The sequence below is a fragment of the Serinus canaria genome, chromosome 3 (assembly GCF_022539315.1).
Source record: "Serinus canaria isolate serCan28SL12 chromosome 3, serCan2020, whole genome shotgun sequence".
Lineage (NCBI taxonomy): Eukaryota > Metazoa > Chordata > Aves > Passeriformes > Fringillidae > Serinus > Serinus canaria.
In genome coordinates, this window is record NC_066316.1 from 87,721,102 (window position 1) to 87,748,265 (window position 27,164).

The 27,164-nt window shown below is 39.3% G+C and overlaps 1 protein-coding gene across 1 annotated transcript in view; it reads left to right on the forward strand.

Moving 5' to 3' along the window:
- The window catches only part of KHDRBS2 (KH RNA binding domain containing, signal transduction associated 2), a 307,309-nt gene that overhangs the window by 48,671 nt on the left and 231,474 nt on the right, over positions 1-27,164 (forward strand). The window contains exon 2 of the mRNA XM_030235769.2: positions 11,534-11,661. Coding sequence (XP_030091629.2) covers positions 11,534-11,661 — 128 coding nt within the window. The remainder of the gene's footprint in view (positions 1-11,533; positions 11,662-27,164) is intronic.

A 27,164-nucleotide genomic window follows, 5' to 3' on the forward strand; every position in this document is an offset into this window, starting at 1 on the left:
ATAGAGAGGGGATAGAAATAAAAGTTTTTGCACACTTGAATTTTCCTCCTTTTTTTTTCTTGTTAATACTCTTTGGTTTGCATTTAATGAGAAATACGAAGTTCTTTAGATCTTTAATTACTTTTGTACCTATGTTAGTACATTTTGTTAAAAAAGTTTGCTAAGGATACAGGACTTGGGCAATCATGCTGTTGCTGTCTTTAACTTTTTTGCAATGACATTTAAATCTTTTGGACAAGTTCCAGAAATTTGACAGACACAGATAAGTCTGAAATTTATTGCATTTGTAGGATCCTAGGATAGTTCACATGTAAAGGGGCCTTGGGAGATCTCTAGTGCAACCTCCTGCTCAAAGCAGGGCCAGCCAAGGGTTCAGACCAGGTTATTCAGGGATTTGTTCAGGTGGATTGTGAAATCCTCCAGTGGAGGAGATGGTTTATCTGGGCAACCTGCAGCACTGCTGGACTGTGCTGAGAAAACTTTCCCATATAAACAGGCCAAACCTTTCTATTTCCACCTTTTCCCTGTTTTCTGTTACCCTTGTGTCACACTCCTGTGAAGAGCATGACTGTGTGAGCATCAGCATTGCTGAGCTGCTCTTAGATCCATCAGAGCTGTCTCTTCACCACAATAAACAGCCCCTCTCAGCCTCTGCTCACAGGGTGAGTGCTCCAGCTCTGACCACCACCAGTGGCCTCCACTGACCTTGCTCCACTTTGTCAATGTCTTTCCTCTTCTGGGGAGGAGAGGGCAAGTCTGCCCCAGTGTTGCACATACATGCAGTCTAATTGAGTATCTACTAAAGGATCACTTTTCTGCAGTTTCTTTATGTTCTATACAATAGGCAGCCTGGTAGATGATAATGGCCATGAAGTACAACAATAAATAATACCTGCATAATAAATTAAACTTTTAATGGATGCTGTATTTCCAGACAAGCCCAAATTGAAAAGACCTTCAGTGCCTTATGGGACAGAATCTAAACATAAGGGAAGAATCTGTAAGAGACTTGAGTTTATCAATATGGATGCTTTCAGCAGTTCCCCTGTGTAATTACATCCTATACCCAAAAGGTTTTTGGTTTTTTTCAATCTGTAACATTGCAAATAGATGCTTTCCCCTCCTGAGAAACACTAAATACCCATTTTACTTTCTTCTCATACTGTGCCTGATTTTGTATGTCTCTGTCATTCCTTTTTTACTTGCCTTTCAGAATTCTTTCTGAACATTATTTTACTAGCCACTTTTTTTGCTTGAGAGCTGAGGTGAGTCAGATTGAGTTAATAGAGTTACAAAGCTTCAGCTTGTGTTTGTCTAGAACAGATGACATAAACATGTAGATCTGACCCACAATTATCTAACAGGTATTAAATTCATCACTGGAAGAGGTATTGCCTTACTTGTGTCTGATGTAAGAATTATTCCCTTATCCTCTCTCAATCTTCCCAGCTAGCTGTGTGACTTAATGAGTATGTGTACATAAAGGAATGTTGTTAATACAATACATGAATGTGTTTCTGGGTGAATATAGGGAGCCAGTGGCTAATTTTTCAGTGCTCATGGCTGATTGTACCGTCCTTATAACCCCTCCCAGCCACTGTTGATACACTCAATGTTTTTACTTTTGAGTTACCAATTCTTGCGGGTTTGGATGTCATTTTTATTACTGGAAACCTCTTAGGATGTTCACTTATGAATTAATTTAATTTTAATTTGTTCAACTGTTGAGCCATCTGCCTTTTTTTTTTTTTTCCCCTGACTCAAAATTCAATAGCCCTGCTTTCAATTAAAATGTAATGCCTTGGACAGAAAATGAGCCTTCATGTATGTTTCCGATATTTTCTGTTTCTAAAAATATGCTGGGATTTTTTTGTTAACACTGTTCTAGGTATTCAGAGTTACCCCATTGTAATTTTATAATGAACCTTAAATTAAAAATGCTCTCTCTCAAATAGAGCTGTAATTGATTTGGTGATTGTTATTTTGCACTGGCATTGTCTCGTTCTTCCTCTTACACTTCCAACATTCTTTCATTAACCTGCAGAAAAAGTGTACTTTGAGTACTAGATAAGCTTGATATACATAATGCATGCAAGAACAAGTTGATGATACTCTCATTCTGGAAATCATTCCCATTAACAGAAACAGATGATTGTTTCAGAGGGCTTGACCTTGTTAGCAGCCGCCCATGATTCTTGATTGAAGCAATGCCAGCACTGCAAATGCAAAGGCAAGAAAAGCCAGATAGGCTACAAAATTCCTTTAAGTGGGAGGCAAATGTTGACAGCAGAAAGAATTGTGTAGATTTAATTTTTTTGGTGGGTTGGACAGACTGACAAGAAGAAAATTATTTTTTGAAGAGTTTTGACATGACTTTTAAGTGTAGCAAAAGGATGTTTTTACTCTGGGGTGCCTAATTTTAATAGAAAAAATATATTCATTAGAGAAGTTTTGTAATAGGTGTCAAGGACTTTGAAGAGAAATGTAATTAACATGATTTTATTGGCACTGTAAGAGTAAAGTAGAGAATAGTGAAAAAGAGCTACTAACTTGGCTTTCCATTTTATAAATCCAGGAAGGAAAAATAAGCTACTCCCCTCAAAAAAATTCCACATAATTGTGCTGACGATATTTCCAGGATTTTACAGCTCAAAGTCTGGAGATAGCTCAAGATAAATTTTCATAGGGAATAATATGTCTAAAAAGATATAGGTAGAAATGTGTTTTTGTCTCTGATACTTCTCTCTTCTTCAGGGCCTCTTTTTGCATGACTGAAATATGCATGTTTTCTTCCAGTGAAGAGGAATGAGTGGCTTGTGTTATACAGAAGCAAATGCAAGATTACTGTGTTAATGGTAAAAGGCAAAAATGAGGCATGTTTGAGAATTGATCCTGGAGGAGGTAGTTGAATAGCTTGTGTGTCTCCCTGGTTTAATTTGGTTAGTTCAGAGCAAAAATGAGTGGAAAATATATGAAGTGTCTTCTTGAAATGCTTTATTTTTGTTTTTTACCTAAGATCAGGAGTGCAGAAAAAGTACCACTGAGATCTCCTGTTTGCACTCTATGGAGGAATGCTGTTCATTATGGACATCTTATTTCCACTGGTGTAGCTGGTTGACACTGACTGACACTGACTGGATGCCAGGCACCCAGAAAGGCACTTATTCACTCCCCTCTGCATCTGGACAGAGGAGAGAAAATTTAACGAAGGGCTCACGGGTTGAGATAAGGACTGGGAGAAAACACCCATCAATTGCCATCAAAGGCAAAACAGGTGCAACTTAGAGATATAAAGTGAATTTATTGCTACCAAAATCAGAGCAGGATAATAAGAAGTAAAATAAAGCCCTAAGAACACCTTCTTCCCATCCTACCCCTCCCTCCTTCCCAGCTGTACCTCCTACCCCAGCAGCACAAGGAGACAGGGAATGGGAGGTATGCTCAGTTCATCACCCATAGCTTTTCCTGCTGCTCAGGGACAGGAATCCTTCCCCTGCTGCACCATGGATCCCTCCCATGGGAGACAATTCTCCCTGAACTTCTCCAGCATGTGTCCATCTCAGAAAAAGCCTCTCCCTGTGAACTGCTGCAATGAGTCCATCCCACAGGCAACAGTTCCTCTCAAACCTGGTCACTTCTCCATGAGGTGCAGTCCTTCAAGGACAGGCTACTCTAGCATGGGTCCCTCTAAGGTCAGGTCTTCCATGTAGTCACAGCCTCCTCTCAAGTATCCACCTGCTCTGGTGTGGGGCTCCTCCATGTGCTGTGGGTGGATCTCTGCAGCCCGATGGATCATCATAGGCTGCAGGGGGACTGCCTGCTTCACCATGACCATCACCACAGGCTGCAGAGGAATCTTGCCTCTGGTGCCTGGAGCATCTCCTGCTCCTCTTCGTCACTGACCTTAGTGTCTACATAGTTTTTCTTCTCACATTTTCTTACTCTGTTATTCTCTGGCTGTGATTACAACTGCCCCACCATTTTTGTTTTGTTTCTTCTTTAAACATGCTATCACAGAGACATTACCACCATTTATAGTTGTCCCAACCTTGGCCAGCAGCATGTCCATCTTTGGAGCCACCAGGACCTGTCTCTGCCAAACACTGAGGAAGCTTCTGGCAGTTTCTCACAGGAGCCACCCCTGTAGCTCCCTCCACTTCCAAAACCATGCCACGCAGACCTAATACAGCTGGTCACAAGATCCTGTACTGCCTATGGCCTTCTGTAAGCAGCAGCACATGTTCCCCTGCACTAGGAACATGGTCTGCAGCCAGCAGCAAAGCTGTGGGAGTCAAGCATTAAAGAACTGCCTGCTCTGTGTCAGGGCAGCACTTGGGCTACCACGTGCCAGGGACCATCCTGGTGCAGGTGAGTGACACTGGAGCGTGTTGGCATGTTCCAGCTCTCAGGGCAGGGTGGTGACTGACCTTTTTGACATGTGCAGGAATGTACTCAAGAGCTGTATGGCTGTAGTCTGGCAGCTGCCATCTCTTGGTGACTCTGCTTGAGCAGGGGAGGTTGCAGGTTCTCTGCAGGTCCTTTCTTGCCTCTGTGGTTCTGTGACTCAAATCACACTCAAGCTAAGGAAGCCTCTCCAGATTTCATGACATGGGAAGGTTTGAATGATTCCATATGCTCACAAAGAGCCAGGTTTTTCTCCCACAAGTCAATTGTCCATGTGGCAGTCACCTCTTATTTTTTTGGGGATTTATCAGTGACTGCACAGAAAACTAACAAGCTAAACACAAACATGAGAGGCGCAATGAGTGCAACATCTTATTAAAGGCGTTGGTTCTGTTTTTGTAGCATGTGTTGCAGGTGACCATTGTTTCTGCAGTTGGCAAGTAAAAATTTTCCACTAAAGCAACTAGCTATGTGTTAGTGCTGTGAGCAAGTTGGCAGCTTGATCCTGGCCTGGATTCCTTCATGAGATTGTCCTAATGCTTTTTTTATGTGGTGGTACTATGAAGCAGTCTGAATTGCTGCTAGTATAGTCCAGGGTAAGGAAGCAAAAAGGACCTTTGTATAATATCCACAGATGTTTTATTCAGCCTCACGGTGAGATGTTCAGGTCCCAGCACCCACACACAGAGGGTCTCACTTTCCCTCTGCAGGGGCCTGGGGGCTGACCCTGGTCTCGGGGCAGTACAAAGATGAGGGCCAGTCAGGGGATAGTCAAGGAGTGGCTCAGGAACATGGGAATAGGAGAAGGAGCCAATGGGGTCTAACAGCTTTTTGAGGGAAGCTTCTTGTGTCTCCCTAGACCTGGGAATGTCCCCCCAGGGTCTCCACAGTACTAGTCATGGAGTGACACAAGGAGTGTACACAGTAGCAGCTGCCTATAGTTCAATACAAAAATTTAATACAGTTTGTCTTGCTCCAGTAATTAGTGTATTGCCTCTGTCTTTTGAGAAGACTCCTCTTTTTGCTCCAGTCTTACTTGAAAGTAGCAGTGCTTGACACAACACTGTTTTTTGATGACTTTGGTAGTCTTTGGCCATGGTCTGAAGAGCCTGTAGTGCCACACTGGGCATTAAACCTAAGGCTTTGTACAGGGCATAGCATGGGGGCAAATTTCTTCATGAAAGCTTTGGGGTTTATTGTTAAAGTCTTTAAAGAAGAAGAAGAAGAAGAAGGAAAACCTTTTCAGAGGCTTTCTAGCAGGCATTAAATTTAGATTGGTATTATAGGCAGTGCCTTTGAGATAGAATGATTGTAAATTAACTTCACTGTTCACTGCTTCATTGTGAGGAGACTGGTAACAGGAGAAGTTACTCTGGGGGATGTTTGGGATAAAGCGTGAGAAAATAGGTGTGGAAGGACAAGAGATTTCCTAACAAGTTGTTAATGTCTTTGCTACCAGGGCAAAAACAAGAAAAAGTTGGTCACACTGTGAAAACCCAATATAGATGGAAAGGCACCCCAATATGAAATGTTCAGTACCCCATTTTATACACAAGTGGCTACCGTAGATGACAAAAGCATTGGTGAAGTTTCATGTTTGTTATCCTCCTAACCTGAAAAGGCTTTGTAAGGGTGTCTTTAGATTTTCAGATGCATTTTTTGATGGAGAATAGATCCTTAGCCCCAGGCCTGAGCATTTGATTTGACTTTATTTTTGCAATTGTTAGTAGGGGCTGATTTTATCTAAAGTAGTATCATTCCTGACACTGGTAAGAGGGCATGCAGTAGTTCCCTTGTTTGTAGTGGGTCCTACCAGGCTCGTGCCCAGCATGGCTGTGGGACCTCCATGGGGATCAGTTGTTTGACACCTGTGATCCAGTGAAATCAGCCTGGCGTCTCTGCTGATGGCGCTCACTCCACCTCATGGAGGTTAGGATGTCACGTTCCATCGTCCTTAGATTCTCCCGCAGTAGATTCTCCCGCAGTGTTTGGTGCTGTGTGCTGCGGGACCTCCCCCGGGATTGGCTCCTTGTCACCTGTGGTTCCATGAAAGAACCTTGGCGTGCTTGCTGAAGGCGCTCACTCCTCCTTGGGGAGGCATGGATGCCCTGTTCAATCTGTCTCTCATAGCACTCCATCCTCCTTGGATTCTCCTTCAGGGGCAGTGTGCTGCGGAACCTCCCTCGGGTTCGGCTCCTTGTCACCCGCGTTTCTCTGTAAGAATGCTGGTGCCCCCGCTGTTGGCTCCTGCTCCTCCCATAAGAGGCACGGATGTACCAGTCACGCCTTAGAGCTCGTCCCTCATCGCGTTCCATCTCCCTTAGAAACTCCCTCAGTGTTTGGCTGGAAGATCTGCGTGACCTCTGCCGGGATCGGCTCCTTACTGCCCTCGGTTCTATGAAAGAAACCTGGTATTCCTGCTGACGGCGCTTACGCCTCCCTGAGAGGGCACGTACACTCTGCTTGGTCCTTTGGCCCTTGTCCCGAGCAGCGCTCCGAGCCCTGCTCTGCTGCCGTCTCCTGCTGCTTGAGTGGTTGTAGCCCTGGGCCTGCTGGACCCTGGCGCGGCCATCGTGATGCCTCCTTGGATATCTGCTTTGGCTCTTCTCTTGGGCCCTGCCACGGCTGCCACCGCGGCTTCCACCACGACTGCCCCCACGGCTGCCCCCATGGCTTCCACCATGACTGCCACCATGGCTGCCCCTATGGCTTCCACCATGACTGCCACCATGGCTGCCCCCATGGCTTCCACCGCGGCTGCCACCACGGCTTCCACCGCGACTGCCACCATGGCTGCCACCATGGCTTCCACCACGGCTGCCCCTGCAGCTTCCACCATGGCTGCCACCACGGCTTCCACCGCGGCTGCCCCCGCAGCTGCCACCATGGCTGCCCCCACAGCTGCCACCACAGCTTCTGCTGTAAGACTTGCGGTGCTGGCGTCCTGGGGAATTATGCTGACCTCTTTCTGCAGAGCAGGACGCAGCTCGCTCTCCTTCAGTATGGCTGGCAGAGCTGATGGACTCCTCATTAGAGTGCACCTCAGAGTTACTGTCTCCCACCACATGGAATGTATGTGGGAAAGGTGACTGGCATATCAAGCCCTCCACTCTTCTGTGGAACTGCTCCACCATGCAGTAAAAGCAGAAAGGGTGCCAACGCCTGCTCGTGGAAGGTTGGTCAATAATGCCAGCCCGGCAGATTGGGCACCTTAGGTTCTCCGAAGCACCTGGTCGTGCATCCTGGGATACCTGGCTGGTGCTGGCAGCAAGGGAAGAGGTGCCACTTTCAGCCAGGTCTTCCTCTGAGGCCATTTTGACCTGCAAACCAAAGAGATAAGCTGCTGTGTGCCCTGGTGCTTAGACACAGTCTGCAGCCAGCAGCAAAGCTACCGAAGTTGAGCATTAAAGAGCTGCCCACTTTGCCTCAGGACAGCACTTGGGCTGCCACCAGTGCTAGGGACCATCCTGAGGCAGACGAGTGACACTTGAGTGTCTTGGCATGTTCTAGCTCTTGAGGCAGGATGCTAACTGACCTCTCTGATATGTGCAGGCAGGAGCTGAGGGGCTTGGAAAGGAATTCCTGGCCTCTCAACAGCTGCAGACAGAGCCTGAGTGCATGGCAAATTGGGACCAGCGCCCCAGGTCCTGTCAGTGTCCTTGTCCAGCAAATCTGTGCTCTCAGAAAGCACAGAATGGTGCGGGGATCCTTTTTATCCCCCACCTTCAGATGTCGGTCTCCAGTGGCAGAGGCCAGACACTGTGGCCTTTCGGGGCTTCCCCAAGTATCCAAAAGGCTTGTTGTCACAGGTGTCACAATGACTTCCTGGTGACATCGTGGGGCTTTCAGGAACCACACCCAGAAGACACAAACTCCAGCCCTAAGCATTGAAAACTTCCAAGATAGTTCATCTTACATGGCTGCTCCACTGTCAAGCAAAATCTTAGTGCCATATTTTTCTTATAAATTCATAGGTTAGTTACACTGATCATACTCAGCCCTATGTTTGTTTTAGAAATAAACCAGCTCAAGGCATTTCTTATTCCTCAGTCAACTTTGTAGGTCAAAAGAGGTGATACGCCACTGGAGCAGTCTGTCCAGTGTGCAGCTCCCTGGCATAAGTAGAGATGGACATACTGGAGAGTGTCAAGTAAGGATTTCACAAGGATGACAAAGGGTCTAGAGCATCTCTTCTACAAAGACAGGGCTAGGAGTGCTGCCTCCAGGCTGTTCAATCTGGAGAAGACTCCATAGGGGATCTTTTCCAACGTATACCAATAACTGAAAGCAAGGTACAAAGGAGACAAAACCAGGCTCTTTTGAGGGGTGCCCAGAACACAGAACTTCTCTCTGAATATTGGGGAACTTTTTTTGCTGTGAGGGTGACCAAGCACTGTCAGGGTGCTTGTGGACTCTCCCTCCTTGGAGATGATACTCAAAAGCTGTCTGGCTGAGGTCATGGGCTAGTTGGCACTGCTTCCTGGTAGAAACCTGATGTCCCCAGTGTCCCTGCTGCCTTCTGTTGTAATTCTGAGCTCATAGCCTGGCCCTCATCACGATCCTTTCTCATTTGCTTCTCTCTCTCTGTTTGACCCTAAGTGCTGCGGGACCTCCCCTGAAATGGGCTCTCGTTGCCTTTCATTCCCTGGAGGAAACTCAGCTCCCCACTGCTGTTTCTTGTGCTTCCCATAATAAGGTGGGACTGGCTCTTCTGGGTTTAGAACTCAGCCCTTGAGCCCTTGACATGGAGTGAAACCAATTAAAGTGCCACAGCTTGTCTCAGTCTTGGTAGATAACAAACTCTTGCTCACATAAGTCTGATAAGCCCAGCTGAAGTAGTCTTGCATTAGCTTCAGCAAAGATGCCACTTTCATTCCAAAACTTCCATGTACTCTCAGTTGAAAACAAAACACAAGGCTGGGACTTGTTGCAAGGCCTGGTAGATGATTCAAAGCGGAGCATTTTGTCTTAACCTTTAGTACCCATCACTCCTGACCATACAGACTTTTAAGTATCTTCAGCTTTCCAGGAGAAAGAGTTTAGTTGTTTATAAAACCAATGGCATCCCTGCCTGTATCAGCAATAGCGTGGCCAGCAGGACCTCACAAAGACATGGGGGGATGGAGTGAGTCCAGAGAATGGCAGCAGAGCTGGGGAAGGGTCTGGTGCACAGATCTGATGAGGAGCAGCTGAGGGTATTGTGGTTGTTTATCATGGAGAAAAGGAGGATCAGGGGAGACTTCATTGCTCTCCTCAACTACCTGAAGGGGGAGGTTATAGTCAGGTGGGGGTTGGTTCTTCTCCCAGGCCATCAGGCTGTGTCAGGGAAAGTTCAGGTTGGACAGCAGCAGCCATGTCTTCACAAAAACAGTTACCAAGCATTGGAACAGATTACCCGGGGGTGGTGAAATGTCTGTCCCTGGAGGTATTTAAAAGATGTGTAGATGTGGCACTTAAGGATGTGGTTTAGTGGTGGACTTGGCAGAGCTTGATTAACAGCTGAACTTGACCACCTTAAAGGTCTTCTTGAACTTAAACTTCCATGGTTCTAGTGAAATATATGTGTACATGTAGATTGATTTTCCCCACCTGCCTTTTATAATTATCTAATTTAGTACTGTATAATATAATTTAGTACTGTATATATATCACAATATATTTGGAAACTTCCTTTATTTAATTTAGTACTTACTGTTCTTGTAACACTTTTCCCTCATTATGCACCTTTGTCTCTCCCCTCTGTACCCCCATAGCACACCCTTTTGTATAACTGCACTGGATCTATTTTCAAAGAACTTTTTATCTATTAAACTTGCCCAAAATGAGTATTTTACTTACTTAATTGATGCTTGCTGCTTTCCAGATTAATCTTCCACTGAATGCAACATACCACATTTTTTTACATGTGTTCAAGTATTTTACAATAGTGAAATGTTCTTCTGATGCTTTAGTGGTTGTAAATAACTTTTTAATCCTAAATTATTGAATCTGTATCCCATCTGAGGTCTTTTAGGTGTGTTCTCTGGGAGGTTTTAAAAAGTTTATGACTGTAACATTAGAGAACTGTCTGCTGGTGTAGGCTTTAAATAAATTATTTGATCTCATAAAACTAGCATAAACATTTATTAACAAATCATGACATGGGCTTTTCTTTTCAAAACATTTTTTCTTTATGCTTGTTGGAAGTCAAAGAAACTTTTATATAAATGTTAGAGCATGCTGTGGCTGTGTTCCTCCTTTCCACTCTTGCTTTCCCATCCGTGAAGCAGCATGTATCTGAGATTCACAGCTGTCCCTTTTCAGCTGTAATTCAATTATAATTAGCTCATTATAAGCATTGCCATTTTCTGTACTGTCAACAATATCACTGCTGCAAAAGCAGCTTCTTCTCTGGTACCTGTACTGTGAAGGAGCTCTCAGACACTATATGAGATGCTCTGTGCAGGATGTTGAATTCAATTATTTGTTGTTATCCATTGGTTATAGAACATTAGGAAATAAAGAATTCAGGACTATTCTACCTGAAAATAGTTTTTGTTTCTTTTTTTTTTAATTGTAAATTATAGCGTGTTCTACAGATTAGCAATTTTATATATATATATATAAATGTTTTTTACTGCATTTCTTAATTGAAGAATCTTTTTGAGCAAGAGTTAACTTTATTTCTTGTCTTTAACTAATTCAGAAGTGCTTGAATGGAAGCTCAGTAACAAGAAGAAGCTTCTTCAGTTTTCTAGTATTTGTACTGAAAGTTAGCTATTGCAGTTAGAATCCAGCTTAGTTCTGACGGGTCACATTTACAAAAAAAAAAGAGCTGTGATGATGTTATTCCCTTTAAAAGACTGACAGCTGGAATTGTAAGCCTCATCTGTTCCTGCTCCTGTTGAGATCATTTGGCTTCCCTTTCAGCTGGGTAAGAATTAGTTGAGGAGTGTGACCTGTGGACTGTCGCCTCTGCCTCTCAGTGCTGCTGAGGGTCCAGGTTCTCTTAAAGACAGCAGTCCCTGTCACCTGAGTGCAGACAGCAGAGGTGTTCAGTGAACGGTCTGGGTAGGAATGTGTAAGTTAAAACTTCCTAAGGATGACAGCTACCATGTCACTGATTGTTCTGTTCTGTGCTATTTTTCAGAAATGGAAAAATTTCAGGGTTCCGAAGGCAAGAAGGAAGATGAAGAAAAGAAATATCTTGATGTTATCAGCAACAAAAACATAAAGCTGTCAGAGAGAGTTCTGATTCCTGTCAAACAATATCCAAAGGTACTGTAAATCTTGTCCAACACTTGTTTAATATTTATCAATATAATGATGAAGAAGTTATACACAACCATTTTTATTGAGTCATAATATGCAGGCTTTGTGGTAGTAAAAAAAATAATAAAATTAAGCTCCTATTTAAATGTATCTGTTAGCCATTGCATGTTTTAGCTTCTGTCTCAGAGCCTTACAGAAAAGCAATTAAAGTGAATGAGATTTTTTTTCAAATTCAGGTAGGTTTTGTCCTTACACAAACTGCTGAAGTTTTTTCTCAGTTTGTTTTTTTGGTGTCTTTTTTTTTTCCTACACATATCATCCTTTCATAAAAGAAAATACCAGTTGCCCAAGAAAAAAATGTTCCAGTAACTCCAAAAAGCTTCCTCATAAAAGAGTTGGGGGATTTTCTTTGGTGTAATAAGTTTTAAAAGATCAGATGTCAGGATTACTGAAGGCTGTGACTGACAATGTACATTGCTGTTGATAAAAATCAAATGTTTTAGCATCTAAGACTTTCTTTTTAGTTCTCATTGTTACATACTTTAATGCAGAAAAATGATTTCATTTCTTGCAAAATTTAGCTGCTCATGGGAAGCTTTTGGTTTATATTTTATAAGAAAATATTGGGGTTTTTTGGAACTTGGGTGTTTATTTGTTTTTCTTATACAGTTTTTAATTTTACATAAACAGTTATTCCAATAGTATTCATACTGAAATGATAAACATCTCTGTTTGTCTCCAGAGTATTTTTTCCTTGCTGATTTATTATCACATGGTACATGGTTCACCATTAGCCTTGATTACACTTTGAGCTTTTTGCTTTATACTTTCATCAGAGTAATAAATTACAATTGGTAAAAAGCTCATCAAACAAAATGAAAGGTGTAAAAAAACTGAGATTCAATGATTCCAGCTGACACTTACCTCCTGACTAGTGAATATAAAACTGAGATAATGTAATAATCCAAATGGTAAAGACCTTAGAAACACATACAGTGCTATAAGGAATTACTTTCTTGCTGCATAGCCTGAGGTGCTTTGCCTTGATTTGTGATATTTTCTGTAAATGCTGTAGGTGACCTGAGGTTCTTAGTCACGGTGTAATAGTGCTGTAATTTCCTAACAGCAGTGTGATAATAATTCAGAATACTGTTTGATGAAGGTAGTAGAATAAAAGACAAACTATTTAAAAGACAAAACATTATCATCTATCCAATATAGCACCTGAATGTGATTAAATTAGCTTCATTTACTTTAATGAACGTGTCATATTAATGAATAGTAAAAGATATAAGGCATTTTTTACAGCTTTTGAGTGGTGGAGCAAAAGAAGTCAGTGTGATGGAAATGAAATACTTATTCAGTAATGCAGAATAATCTCTTGCAGGGTTTCTGTAGTTGATTTGCTAGCAAGATTCTGTGCTTGGCATGGAACAATTCCCAGAACTGCAGGTTTCCTGATAATGTCTCTAGGATCTATCTTTCAAGGACTGCATTTGTACTTTGTATCCAACAGCTGATTGCTGTGATTTATTGTCTTGTCTTTTCTGGATAACTGTATGCATTAGGCAAATCAGCACTCAGCAGTTGCTTCAGCTTGCTTTATAAATAATGAAAACAGTAGAAAATTTTATATATTTGGTAGAATATGTTAATAATAGCAGCAGACTTATGTTTATAAACAGTTAAGATAATTACCATATGATTTCACTTAGGAGTTGTTTCTGTTTGAAAGATCATTATTTTAAATCATTCATTCATTCTTTGTTGATAAGCTTTTTTGGGCAGTGCTAGGTAAGCAGGGTTTTGTAAATATGCAAAAAGTGTCCAAGTGTATAAAATTGTTGAAAAAAAAATCTGCCCGGTTAAAAACCAAGTAAAACAACAGTTTACAGGCTCCCTGTTTAGGAATGAGGGCAGCTCTTGGGAGACATTTGGACTTACTTTAACTTCATGTAAAAATTCAAATTGCTCCAAGGGAACCTTTGGCCTAAAAATGTATTATGGTCTGTAGGCTAAGCTTCAATGACAGCTGTAGAGTCGGCAGCATTTTAAGGTTTGAGCAAAAGTTAACACAAAAGGCTTCTATTGGCTAAATAGTTCTTGAAGTTGCAGAATAAGCCTTATGAAATTGGCTCTACTCAAGTGTCCATAGTCTAGTGCAGATAACAGGAAAAAAATATCAAAGACTGTGATTAGCAACAGCTGTCTTATGTTACCAGCTGGTAAAGACACAGGCCTCTTTGCTCTAAAACAGGGATCTAAAGTAGAGATGGGGTGTTAGTTGATACTTCAGCACTGATCTTTTCTGAGGTTAATTATCTTAAATACCAGCAGCCCAGGTAAAAACAGCATCTCATTTAAACACTCTCCACTATGCAGCAGATATTTTTAATGCAGTCAAAATTTCTCTTGAAACAGTGATGCAGTGTCTTTGATGATCCTTCTTTCTGTCCCATAATGCCTTTTTTTTTTTTTTTAAACTTTCATGGTGTGTGAATTCCAACTAAGAGTTTCATGCAAATACCTCAGGGTTTGTTTAAAAAGACTTCAGCACAAAACAGTGTGAATTTATTTCAAATACATCAGATATGGGAAAAGAGTGGGTTATTTAAAAAAATTTTAAAAATCCCCACAAAATCTGAAATAATCTTGTTGCTGAAAAACAAAAGTGACGGTTTAGACACTTGGTGGGCAACTTTGTCATTTGCATGGCAATACAAATTTTTGCCATTTACTTATTTGTAGTTTGGCTTCTGCTGTTTTCTGTAGTTCCTACCTTTTTCTGTGATGACTTGTTTAAGGAGCATCTAAGCTGGGCTTTGCAAATTTGTTCCTTTGCACAGTTTAAGAATTTGAGAGCTTGTTTAAAGCCTTAGCTTCATGTAGCACACAGAATAGGAAGTTTTTGTTTGCAAACTTGTTCAGTACACATTGTAAATTAAAATATTGCTCACTTTGGCTCACTTTTGCCCTCATTATCCCTGGTTTCAGCTTAGCTGGGTTTCAGCCATTGAGCAATAGCTCAGTTTGTTAATTTCTTTTGCTTTCTGTGAGTGCAGATATATGAAATAGCTGAAAAGTTAAAAATTAACAGTATGTGTATAAAGTCTTAAATATTGCAGTGCATTTGTCTTGGTTTGACCTCAGCCAGCAACCAGGCCCCATGGAGATTCTCATTCCCTCTTGCACCTGTGGGATGGGAGAGAGATGGAATAGAGACAGTGGGCTGAGACAGGAGACTTTAAGAGCTAAAGCAAAAGTTGTGCATGGAAGTGAAGCAAAATCAGGAATGTCTTCACTGCTTCCCATGGCAGGTGGAGATAGCTGAACACCTTCCCAGGCAGGTGTTCAGCTATCTCCAGAGAACAGGGCCTCATCATCTTTAATGGTCACTTGGGAAAACAAATGCTATCATTCCAAATGTCTCCTTTTCCCACTTTTATATGCTGGGCATGACACTGTATGGTTTGGGATATCCCATTGGCATTTGGGGTCAGCTGTGTGTCCTCCCAACTTCTTGAGAACCCCCAGCCTCCACGCAGGTCAGGTGGGATGAGGAGCAGAAAAGCCTTGACACTGTAAATGCTGCTCAGCAGTATCAAAAACATCTGTATTAGATCAACATTGTTTTCAGCACAAATCCAAAACACAGACCCAGACTTTGAGGAAAGTGATCTCTACCCCAGCCAAAACCAGCACAGCATCTGTTACTATTTAAAAGATTCAGTGCCAAATATTGTTAGTTTATATTGTTTTATGCTTGATAAACTTCTTACTTCAAGGAAATAACTTAGACAAACTCAGCAGTGCTAAAGAATTTATTGTGAAGGGTGAACTTTTCTGGTTTTATTGTGTCTTTAACGTGAAACTCAGACAAGTAACATGATTTTTATTTAACATTCTCAATTTTTCACGTGTTGTTTCTCTCAAACCTGATGGTTTCTGTTATGCTTTCAAAGCAACTGTTGTCATATTAATCATCTGCAGGTGATTTGTATGGTTAGTTCACTTTTAAGTAAGATATGAAGAATAAGATATACTAATATATCCATTAAATTGAATGAAAATAAAATTAGAAAATTTTTAAGGGAAGTGGGACCTGGGCTGAATGAATAGCCATGACTTCTCTCTGTGATCTATATTGTTTTAATTAAATAAGTACCTTGTTGTAGCATAAGGTAGGAGAAACATTTGATCTGTCACTGATCCTGTAGATGTTCCAGGAGATTATAAAAACTCCAACACTTTAATAAGTGGGAAAAGAGCTAAGTATCTAGTTACAGAATGGAGATTTTTACTTACCTTGCTAGTATTTTTTTTCTCCTGTGTAAGACAAGAAAAGCCTTTATACTTGGCAAGATCCTTGAATTTAGACTGATGTCAAACTAAATCTGGAGATTTCACTGGTTCGGTATTCAACTGAGTTCTTTAAAGAGAAGCCTGAACATTGGAAGGCAGAAAATTATTAATTTACATGAAGTGTGTTGTACTGAAATTGATCCTGCAAATAGTTGTATAAATAAAGGATGCTTTCTCATATATCTTGAAAGACTTCCCTCCCTACCTGGTCTTAATGAAAGAACTGAACATGCATCTTTTTTAACAAAATAATGCTTTTCTGCTTTATAAATGTGTAGGGAAGTTTCAAAATTCCTTTTTAGTTGAGCCCAGTTCAATTTTCATATTCAAGTGTAATTGTCACTTAGGATCTCTGATCCACATAACACTAGGATTAATAGGGGCAAAAACTACTTTATGTACTGTGTTTAATGTGGAATTTATTAGTATTTGTTTGTTTTCATTAAATTTCAATTTCTGAAGTCACTGTTATACAGAAAATTATTCCTGAAAATTTATATAAAGTGTTTTAGCACTTAAGGCTCATAATAATCTAATGAAAAGATACTTGAATAAGTGTTACTCAGTGATGAAAGACCAGCCCCTATTAGGCACTCAGATATTAGAAGGATCGTTTGAGTTTTCTAATAATTCAATTCTGCTTCTTACCAAATTCCCTATTAATGTATAGTTTCAATTTTGATCATTAGCTATATTTCAGATAGACCAGCAGAAATATTTCAAAAATTGAATGATAGTTGAGTATTGTTGACTTTTTTGCTTAAAATAAATAGCTATAATCAAGAGATTTTCTTTAAATCACTTCTGTATGAACTGTGAAATAAAGTGAAAAGTGAAATAAAATATGTGAACATTTGAAGAGAGAAAAGTTGGAAAAATAGTTGTCTTCGGTTACTTAAGCTGAGAGAAAAGGCAAAACGTCTCAAACCTCAAAATCTCATTCTACTTCTCTGAAATTTTCTTGCAAGTGGTGCAATTCTGCTATTCAGTGCAGTTTTTCCAGTTTATTTCTGATTGTACTCAAGACCCAAAATAGATACGAATCTTCTGTTCCATTTAATGACAATAGGCATTTGGGAAATCCAGACAAATACTTTAGCTGTACTTTCAGTAAAATACATTTTAAAAGATCACACAATTTCTCCCCCCGCCCCCGATTTATGTAGGACCTGATCTTTCATCCATTTCTCTGCTTCTAGGGCCAATGCCAATCTTGTGGAGCTCTTGAATGGTTACAGGAAATACTTTTTATTAGATAAAAATAATTTGTGTCCTCATTTTGTTAATGTTTTATTTGTTTTCATAACACTGCTTTTGAAATCAGCTCTGAGAGCATTAACTACCTTCTTTAATATGCTGAGAAATGCTACTCTGTACAGACCTCTTTAAAAATTGTTTCATAAAATTGTTCCTGACTGCAGAGAATAAAGAGTATCCCAGGTAGAATTTAGAGATTTGCCTTGCTGTTTCATTTAACCATCCATTGCTGTATAAATCTTTAGCAATGTAATTAAAACAGCATTAACATAGTTAAAAACAAGTAGTATAAAAAAATATTCCCGACATTAGGGCTTTTTTCCTTGCCTTTGATTGCATGATGGTTAAAGATTTCTCATGAGCTATCTTCCCTTTATTTATACATGAAAATACATAGTTCAGCCTTCATCCTTTACTGTTTTCTTCCTCAACTCATTCTTGAAATTAGAATCAGGGACTCAAAATTGCTGCTTAGTGATTTACTGGGATTTAATCAGTGCTGTTAGAGTGGTATTGCCTTCCATATTTCAAGGCAGACTTTTAGAGTAGCTGGAATTTACCCTTTCGTATTGCAGAGCACTCAAAGGCCAAAACCAAGATGGAAACACCCTTTGTACTCAATACACTTAATAAGTACACCAAGGAGCTGACAGAAAACACAATGTAAGTAGAAAATGGGACAAATAAAAATATGAGCAGGGGAAAGTTGGTAGCTGGTAGCAACTATGTGAAATACAGACATGTCCTAGCCACTCCCCACTTGGCATGTTGGTCATGACTTAAGTTTTTTAGGCCATCAAAACTCTTATATTCCTCTCTGTTCTTCTTTATTATTCCTATTTGAGGGAGAAAGAAAAATATAGTTTTTACCACTGCTTTAATAAAATAAATGTGAGAGTGGGCAGAAATTCACCCTGCTGAAACCAACAGCTCCAATCAAGAGCATGATTGATTTCATGTTAATGGTACACTGGCTGTGTATGATTGATTGTGGACATGTGCTCAACCTACACCCAAAGATACTCGGGGTTTTCTTTGCAATTACAGCAGCATTGTTTCTTTCTCTGCTCTTGGTATTTATGGATGATTTGAGGGCTAAATTTGTCTTTAGTATCATCAGTACAAGTTCAGTGTTTTCAAAGGAATCTGTTTTTGGAATCTGAGGGGAGTTCAGCAAGAAGTATGTTGATAATTTATGATAAGAAATAGAATATACCTCACTTCCACTTATCTGTGTTGCTTTTTAAGGACTAAAAAAAGTAGGAACAGTAAAAATTAAACTTTCTGTCTAAATACACCATGAATCATATCTACTAAAGCTTTCAAATTGGACCTGTGCTTCATGAGAGCTGTAAAGCAAACTATTGGTTAGAGTGAGATTTTTCAGAGTACCTTTGACTTCAACAAGAGCAGAACTAAGCCAGCCATGTGTATTGATCAAAAAGTTCACATAACTGTTATCAGGCTTGGATGACTGGTAAGTATTTTTTCCCTTCTATCTTTTAAGAGGATCAGTTGCCAGTTACATTAGTTAGCGTTTGTAACATCAACATCCTAAAGTTGCAGGGCAGCAGAAGAAAAGGCTTTATGAGAAATTGGTTCTGTTGTGTGTCTGGGCTTTTCTATGTGCTTAGAAATTCAAGTTTGAAAAACTCATAATGTGTGCAAGCAATAGGTAGAACACTGTTGGGCTATCAGTACTTCTAGCACAAATCCCAAACACAGCACCTTACTGTCTGTAATGAAGAAAATGAACTCCAGTCAGCCATTTCCAATACAGCTTTTCAATTTGAAATGCTGCCATCATATAGGATATGAGATTTTACCTATTTTAGTTGTGTTACTATTTCATATACATATTTTTAATAAAAATAGTAATATTTTAATAAGGAATTATAGTGCAATATACATGTAATGAAATATTTTTAATGTTACAGTCTTATGTGTTAGCAGAGAATGAAAGAACAGTAAACTGATAACTTTAAGCAAAATAGGGTTTAAAGAATGTTTTGGAAGTTTGTTAAAGCTGCTATTAAAATAAATATTTACTTCCTTTCAAACACTAAAAAAGATCCAATATTTAAAGTAAAAAATGCACACTGGATGCTTCAAAATTTCTGCAACAGGTAGCTGCTGTTTTTTTTTTCCTCTGCCTCCTTTATTCTAGTCTAGTTTTGTAAATACAGAATCTATGTGGGCTAATCAGTTCTTGATAGAGAATATATTGTTTTGTCTTACACAAACACTCCTGAAGTATGCTTTTACCTCTTGAAGCTGAAGATGAAATCTCTTTTGTGGCTTTTCAGGCTTTTTCCTCTGTTCGAGTAGTGCTACAAGGTCACTTCAAAGTAGTCATTAATGTAATTTATATTAACTCTCATTTGATTTTTGAAAATTACTTATAAAATATTAACACAAGAGATCATACTCTGCCTGGATCCTTTTGCAATAGACCTAATGACTAGACAGGAGGTAATAGAGCTCATCACAGAACAATTCAGGTTTCAGTGGTACCCAAGTACATAAGCAGTTCCTTGAACTTCAGAGCTAAGGAAGCTTTTTGAGTGCATCTGTGTCTTTTGCTTAGCTGTGAGCTCTGATTTGATGTTTTGGAAATAGCTATAATAACAAAAATTTTGTCTTCTATGGATTTTCTGATCTCCTATGGCATAAGCATAAAGCACAGCCTTTGCCTCTGTTTGAACATGTTCTTCTATCCAGCTCTATATGTTCTCCAAATTTCAGAGATCTTACTTGTCTGTGAAATAGCCTCCTCTTGCAAACTGAGCTGAAGTCAAGCTTTGAGGTCAGTAGTTATTAGGGAAAGAGACTGCACAAGGTAGGTGTTCACCTTGCCTTGATTCCTTATGAAAGGCTTGGAAATTACGTGGCCCCATGGGTCACGTATGACTCCTCACACAGGAGAAGGCCAATTGCAGCAACAAGGACATACAAGCAGCCTTCTCCAGAGCCTGTGTGCCCCAAGCAGAGTGAATGTGCATTTTCTGGACCAGTTAGTTCAGTGACAAGGTTTTCCTCTTCCTCAGGACCGTCCTTTGAATCATTTTATTACTCCTTTGTAACGTCAAAGATTTTCGTGGCTTTCTTGATGTTTCTAAAGCTTCCCACACATCATCAGAAAACTTTGAAATGGGTTGCTATATGGAGGAGTATGGTAATGAAAAAATTTATACTGAAAATGCTCTTACTTGCTGAGTTGCAGCTATTTAGCCTAGAGCATGTTTGACCTCAGCCACCTTCTTTCCCTTTTTGTGTTTTACTCACATTGAGCAGACAAAATAAACAGGTGACACTTCCACATAATGCAAAGGATATGCTCTAATAGTGAAGAAATCTGTTTCATAATTTTATCTTTCATGTTTTTATTAGAATACATACATATATATGTGTGTGTTTGTGTTTTAAACTTATTGAAATATGCCTTCCATTTTTAGCCTACATAGCTTGGTAGTAGCATCAATATATAAACATTTTCAGGGGCACGAGAATCAATTGCAAGCACGTTCATTTGACAGAATTAGATTTTCTATTAACAGTAGAACCACCAATTTATCTGTGGTTGCCACAGGTTATTTGTGGGGTTTTTTAACTGTTACATACCTGTGGTTTGGGATTGTGAGTCAGAAAAAAATACTACACACTGGGAGGAAACCATGCCATCCCTCTTTCATTTCAAAAAATGTAGCAATTCATAGTTCTGTCACTCACGTGTTCTTAAAAGAAAACAAGGAGGAGACAATTCTTATGTCACTTTCCTAGATGTGAAGTCACAGTTTTGTTCCAACAGGATGAATTTAGAACAGGTGACAACTATAGCAAAAATGTGTTTCCATCTACCTTCTGAGATCACAATCCTGTTACTGAGATAAGGAGTGGGTAGCACTAAGGTAAATATGGTCAAATATGACTTATTCTACTACCAGAAATGTCCACCATGGCATACATAGCATAATTGCACACCCCTTGCTCCCTAATCACTGGTTTCCAAGCTGGTAGACCGTCTGCTGATGAGACAAACTGTTTATTGTCTATGTCAACTCAGCAAGAGAGAATTAGATCTTCTTCACCTGGTTTATTTTACCCAAGGAAAATTCACTGAAGCAATGCTTAATGCAATATTAAAAGAAAAATTATACAGGGTATAGAGAATTGTTCAATTTGATAATAAGAGTGAACATGTTTCTCAGAAGTTAAAGAAGTCTGGTATTAGTATTGAATAAGTTATTTCTCTGTAATTTAATGAAAAAAAACCTGATGGGTAGCAGAAAGCCAGAAAAAGCCCTTTTTTTTTTTTTTTGAAAGAGAACAAATTATTACTGCTTTTACTAGCATTAAATTCTTGCTTCTTTTTTTTTTTTTTTCTTATATACTGGGAATATTGTTTCAGACTGTATAGCCTTAGGTTGCTCCTTATCACATTGCTTTAAATACTTATTTTTATGACTGAGTGACAGTGGTATTTGGAAAAAATAGAATTCTTTCTGTGTAAGCTGTAAAACTTTACCTGAATTACTCACATAGGTACCAGATACTGTAAATGTGTAACTTTATATATAGATAAGAAAGTGGATATAATGAAGACCATGTTTTATATCATGACCCAGCATGATACAAGACAGTGCTTTTTTGTTTTGGTAATTTTCAGACCCAGGAATCAGCATTCTCAATGAAGCATGTCCAGTGAATTTTCATGTTGCCTAAAAATAATCAGCATACTGAAGTGGTCAGGTTATCTGCAGATTTCCAGGGTATCCAAGTACTTTAAAGATACCAGAAATCACAGCATATTTTTCTAAATGTGTTCACATATGAAACTTAAAACACTGATGTTTGGTGGCTTTATTGCCAAACATCACCTGACATTTGCTGCTTATGAAACTCTCTTCTTGCTCATACTATTTAGATATTTCTTTAATGGAAACCTCAGTTTTCCAGAAAGCCCTAATACCATGTCTGGGTGGGAAGGTAGTGAAGATGGTCATTATATACAGCAACTATTGTCTCTAAACTTAGCAAAAATAAACAATTTTAATTCCAAGCATATGAATCACATTTCAGATGGGTTTTGTCTTAATGAATTGTCTTGCTTTAGTTACAAGTTGCTTGCGATTTACACCATGTAGCAGACACAGGAGTTACAAAATTAAAAAGTAATTTAAAATTTAAGCCATTTTTGAGAAAGTGTCACTAATGAAGCCATTAACAACTGTGTTGTTCTCTCCTGGAAGAGTCACTAACTAACGCAGAGCACAATTATCAACCCTGGAATGAGAAGTTCCTAATGTAAGCGCTGACACTAACAGAACTGTAGCACAGAAGTGGTGTCACTGTAATTAGCTCAGTGCTAGTACAAATCATGTTTTATTACTCTTCCAGCCTCTGCAAGAAGAGATAGTTTATTTCTTTCAGGTATAATTGCATTTGTCGCATATTTTGATGTTGCAGAAATAATACGAGCATGAAAAGGCAAGATGACTTTCAGAGCACTGTATCTCATGCTTTTTGGAATATCATTAGAGGGAAGAGATGATGAGGAAAGAAGTGGAAAACAAAAACAAAGCTTTCAAATTTTCGTATATTTTCAGTCTTTTTTTTAATAGGATTCCTTTTTGGAAGAAAATAATAGGGTGATGGGTACAGAAAAAGTGTTCCCTCATGGATATACTGGCAGGATGACATATAGGGAGGAGTGAATCTCTACAAATCCTCTCATGATTGTTCTTCAAGGAAGAGAGAAAATGCTATTTTTGTTCCCTAGGAGCAGATTACCAGAACACACCATGTCTCTGCAAGGATGTGTTTCGTTAGGCTCAGGCTCAAGCTCACAGAACAAATGCATGGAGTCAGTTGTGTCTGCAGGGGCAGAGCTAGGTGCATTAGTGCTCCACAATGCTGATTTTGTCCTCTTAGTCTGGAAGTTGTCTCAGACTTCTGTAGAGTGAAACTGCAGAGATTTTCTTCACATTCAAGATAAGGGATATGTAAGCTGGGAAAGGAATGATGATGGGGCAACCAGTGTGTTCATCTGCTGCCAGTAGAAAATGATTGCCTACATTTCTGTGTCTAATTTTAATTTTCCAAATATAAGGAAGATGCAGACAAGTTCAGAGGAGGACTGCCAAGATCACCAGTGGCTGAGGGAGCTGGACTGAATAAGCCAGCAGGAAGAGTTATCTCCAGAGGATCTAAGAGCTGCCTCCCTACTGTCTGCAGGGAAGGTGTTGAGGAGGCACTTCACAGTGGTGCAACTTGAGGGAATAAGAGGCAGCAGGTGTAGCATGGAAAAAGATATGTTCAGACTGGATAGAAGGAGAAACTTTATTAGCATGGGAACAGTGAAGCCAAGGAGCAGGATGCCTAGAGAGGCTGTACTGATAGAGGTCATTCAAATTGTGCTTGGCTGCAGCCCATCAAAATACAGTATCTTTAAATTGGCTTGCAGGGTTTTTTAGGAGGTTTTAATTTTTGTAATCTCTGGTAATCTAGTTGCAATGGCTCTGAGTTCAATAAAAGATTGCCAACTGAAGACTCAGATTTCTGAGTGGGTTGAGTAACTTCAGTGCTCTTATATATCTTTCTTGTTAGCACTACACAAGTAGTGAATTTAGAAGTGATTTAGGTATATGAAGAAGTGCTCACAAGTGTAGAAATACTCTTAGTTCTGTCCAGGATACTCTTTTACTGGGGTTTTAGATTATTCAGAAACCCAGCATTTGAACCTAAGAAATTAACAAAAGGGGAAAAAGACCCATTTTTTTTCTCCCACTATGAAAAAGCAGCATTCAAAACAGAGAGAGGAATTAATAAAGTGATGCCAGTATAAAGAGCTATTTATATAGCACAGACTTGGTTTCTTTCATGTAAGAGCAGGCAAGAGGAAACTGCCAGACAAATCACTTTTAATAGCAGATATTCATTGCAATGAAGAAACAAGAATATTTTCAAATAATGTATTTTTTTTTTTATTTTTAGGTATTAAAATGCTGTAATCTCAAAACACCTTTATAGTCAGTCAGAGGAAATGAATGCTAATAACAAGAGGCATCTATTCATTTGAGCTTTCTATTACAAATGCTATCATAAGAGATGAATTAACTGGTACCAGAAACATTGATAGCTATGTTCTGGGGAAGGAGACTCAAAAATAACTTCTGAGAAAACAGTTCAACTTTTTATTTGTCACTGCTCAGTGTGATCAGTCATTGAAGTACTTTGGAAATGATAAAAAAATTCTGTGAATGCATTACCCTTTCATGCCTTTCATGTTTGCCTATAGGTACTGCTGGAGCAACAGTGGGAAAAGTCCCTTTGTTCCAGTCAGAGAGGGATGGAAAAGAAAAGAAGGGATTCTCCTAGAAAGGATTCCCTCTCAGCTATTTCCCCTGCATTTCCCCAAAATCCACATGTGAGCAGACTGTCAAGTCTACAGATTTCAAGGGAGGCACTCAGCATTTTTTTAAACTAAGAGCATTTAATGCTGCTTTTAGGTTGGTGTTGAAATGTTCCCTCATCCTCCTATAACCAGAAGCTTCCTTAAAGAATTAGAAAAAAAGGATTTTCCAGGGTAAATTATTTAATCCTAAATGTTTGCATGTATAGTAGGTTCCCTAAAAGCACCATTTTGTGTCTTTTATTAGGAAGCTCACAATGTCTACTGTAAAGGTAGTGAAATGGAAACATCTAAGAAAGGGTAGTTATTGCATTCTTGGGACTGCCACCTAAAAATAGCACCTGATCAAAAACATTGAAAGCCATTGGAAAAGCCTCTCCAGCTCAGCTGTTACTCTGACAGTGTTTCTTTGAAGATGCTAGCTCTCTTTACCTACCTGTCTTTTTACAGCCAGGGGTTTTATTCGCTGGTATTTGCTCATTTTCTGAAAGCAGAGCCTCACGTGTCCACTTTTCTTTACAAATTTCTGTAAAGAATTAAAGAAGGTCACGGTGGAATGGAGATACTTGAAACCAAATGTTTGTTGCATAAAGAATGCACATGTGTACACATGTAGGAGGACCTTTTAAGATGAGTGATCCATGTGACAAAATATGGTTAATTTTACCATCATCACCATGGGAAAGATTTGGGTTGCATAGAGACAGTATGCAAAGATTGCATAAACTTCCCAGCATATCATAGTAAGAAAACTGGTTTATTAATGTGTAGTACTGTCCTGTACAAAAACAAACAAAATGTGTAACATTAGGCTTTTATAAAAGAGAACTTTTTTCCCAATGGAAATATGCTCCTGAGTTTTTATTGTAAACTGTGTTCCTATGTTTAGCAAGCTGGATCACTATCAACTCCCCTGTCTTATCTCCCCCCTCCCCTGCCTTTCACAAGCTTTTCCCTGTGAAAGAAAATAAAAATCAGGTTTGATTAGAGTTTAATTTCCTGGTAAAGAATGGTGGGGATGTACTGATAGGGTGTAGAACAAGCTACTTAATGCATTTAAGAAAGGCATGTGGGCAGTATTACAGCTATTACAAACAAGGCTTGGAACAGACTAAAAGGAGTTGTAGAATTATCTTTAATTCAAGTTACTGTGTTGTTCACACCAGCAGCACGTGTGCTTGGTCTTTTCTTGCAATCACTGTTAACTTCAGTTGTTACTTGAACAATTCTTTAGTACTTTGGCAGTAGTGACCTCAGTGTTGCTAAGGGTCCAGCTTCAGTTTCAAATAGCTTGGGGGTTTTTTTCCCTCTAAGTCTTTTTTCCCAGGTTTTTGGGTTTTTTTTTCCTCTAAGTCTTTTTTCTCAGGTTTTTGGGTTTTTTTTGACTGCTCTCAGTGTATGCTGTTGTAAAGGTGGTGTTTGTATGTGTAAGCTGAAAAAAAAAATTTCTGGAAGTTACTTTGCGATTTAATTGCTTCTTCTTCACTAACTGTCTAGTGGGTTTTTATCAGTGTGATTAAATAGAAATGACAATGCAAAATGTGGTTCTTTTTCTACCTCTCTCCCTCTTCCCTTTCTTTAAATGATTCTCTTGGACTTGTGGTTTTGCAGCTATGATAAGACACATGCAGTACACAGTACATTCATGATACCTACATCTTGGCTATAACATCCCAAAACCAGACTCCAGCTTTTACAGGAGAGCAAGACTGGGCAGTTTTGAAGTACTTTGAGGATGTTTTATCATTAAATCAGAGATTCTATTGCCAGCTGACTATAATCAGGTGTCCTGCAGTCATCACTGCTCCTTATTTTTTACAGGGAGTGATTACATCTGTAATGGTTCATATTATTACTTATATTTGGATAAGTAGCCTGCAGGAATTTATTTTCTCATTCATCACATTTCTGTTTTTAAAATTTATGATGTTTAAGGAAAAGAAATGCTAACACTCTAGTGCTACCTATTATATACTACTATTTGTACATGAAGACTGCATTTATGTTATAATGTGAATAAATGAGTCACCAAGGACACTAACCACAACAAAGTTTGCTGGGTTTTTAGGATGTGGTTGTTTTATTCAAATGAGATCTGTGGAAACAGGTACTAGTCTGAAGCAGCACTAAAAATAAATAGTGCTCAAGTATAACAGCTTGAGAAATTGGCAATTAGGAATTTCATTATGGCATTGCAAGGATTTGTATATATTTTAGATTTTTATGTGATCTGTTTAGTTTTACTGAAGACACTGGGAGCATTCTTCAGATGCATAAAAATAGATACATTTTTCTAGAATAAAGACTTCACTGACAGCAAGGAAAGTGTAAAAAAAGGCATACTGTAGAATCTGCTGTGAGTTACTGTTCAAACTTACTGTGAACACATTTTCTTCAACAGTTAATTTCTGCCTGGAAGAAATAATTGTAGCCTTATTCTGCTAACGCCTTATTCTGCTAACTAAAGTAACCTGAAATC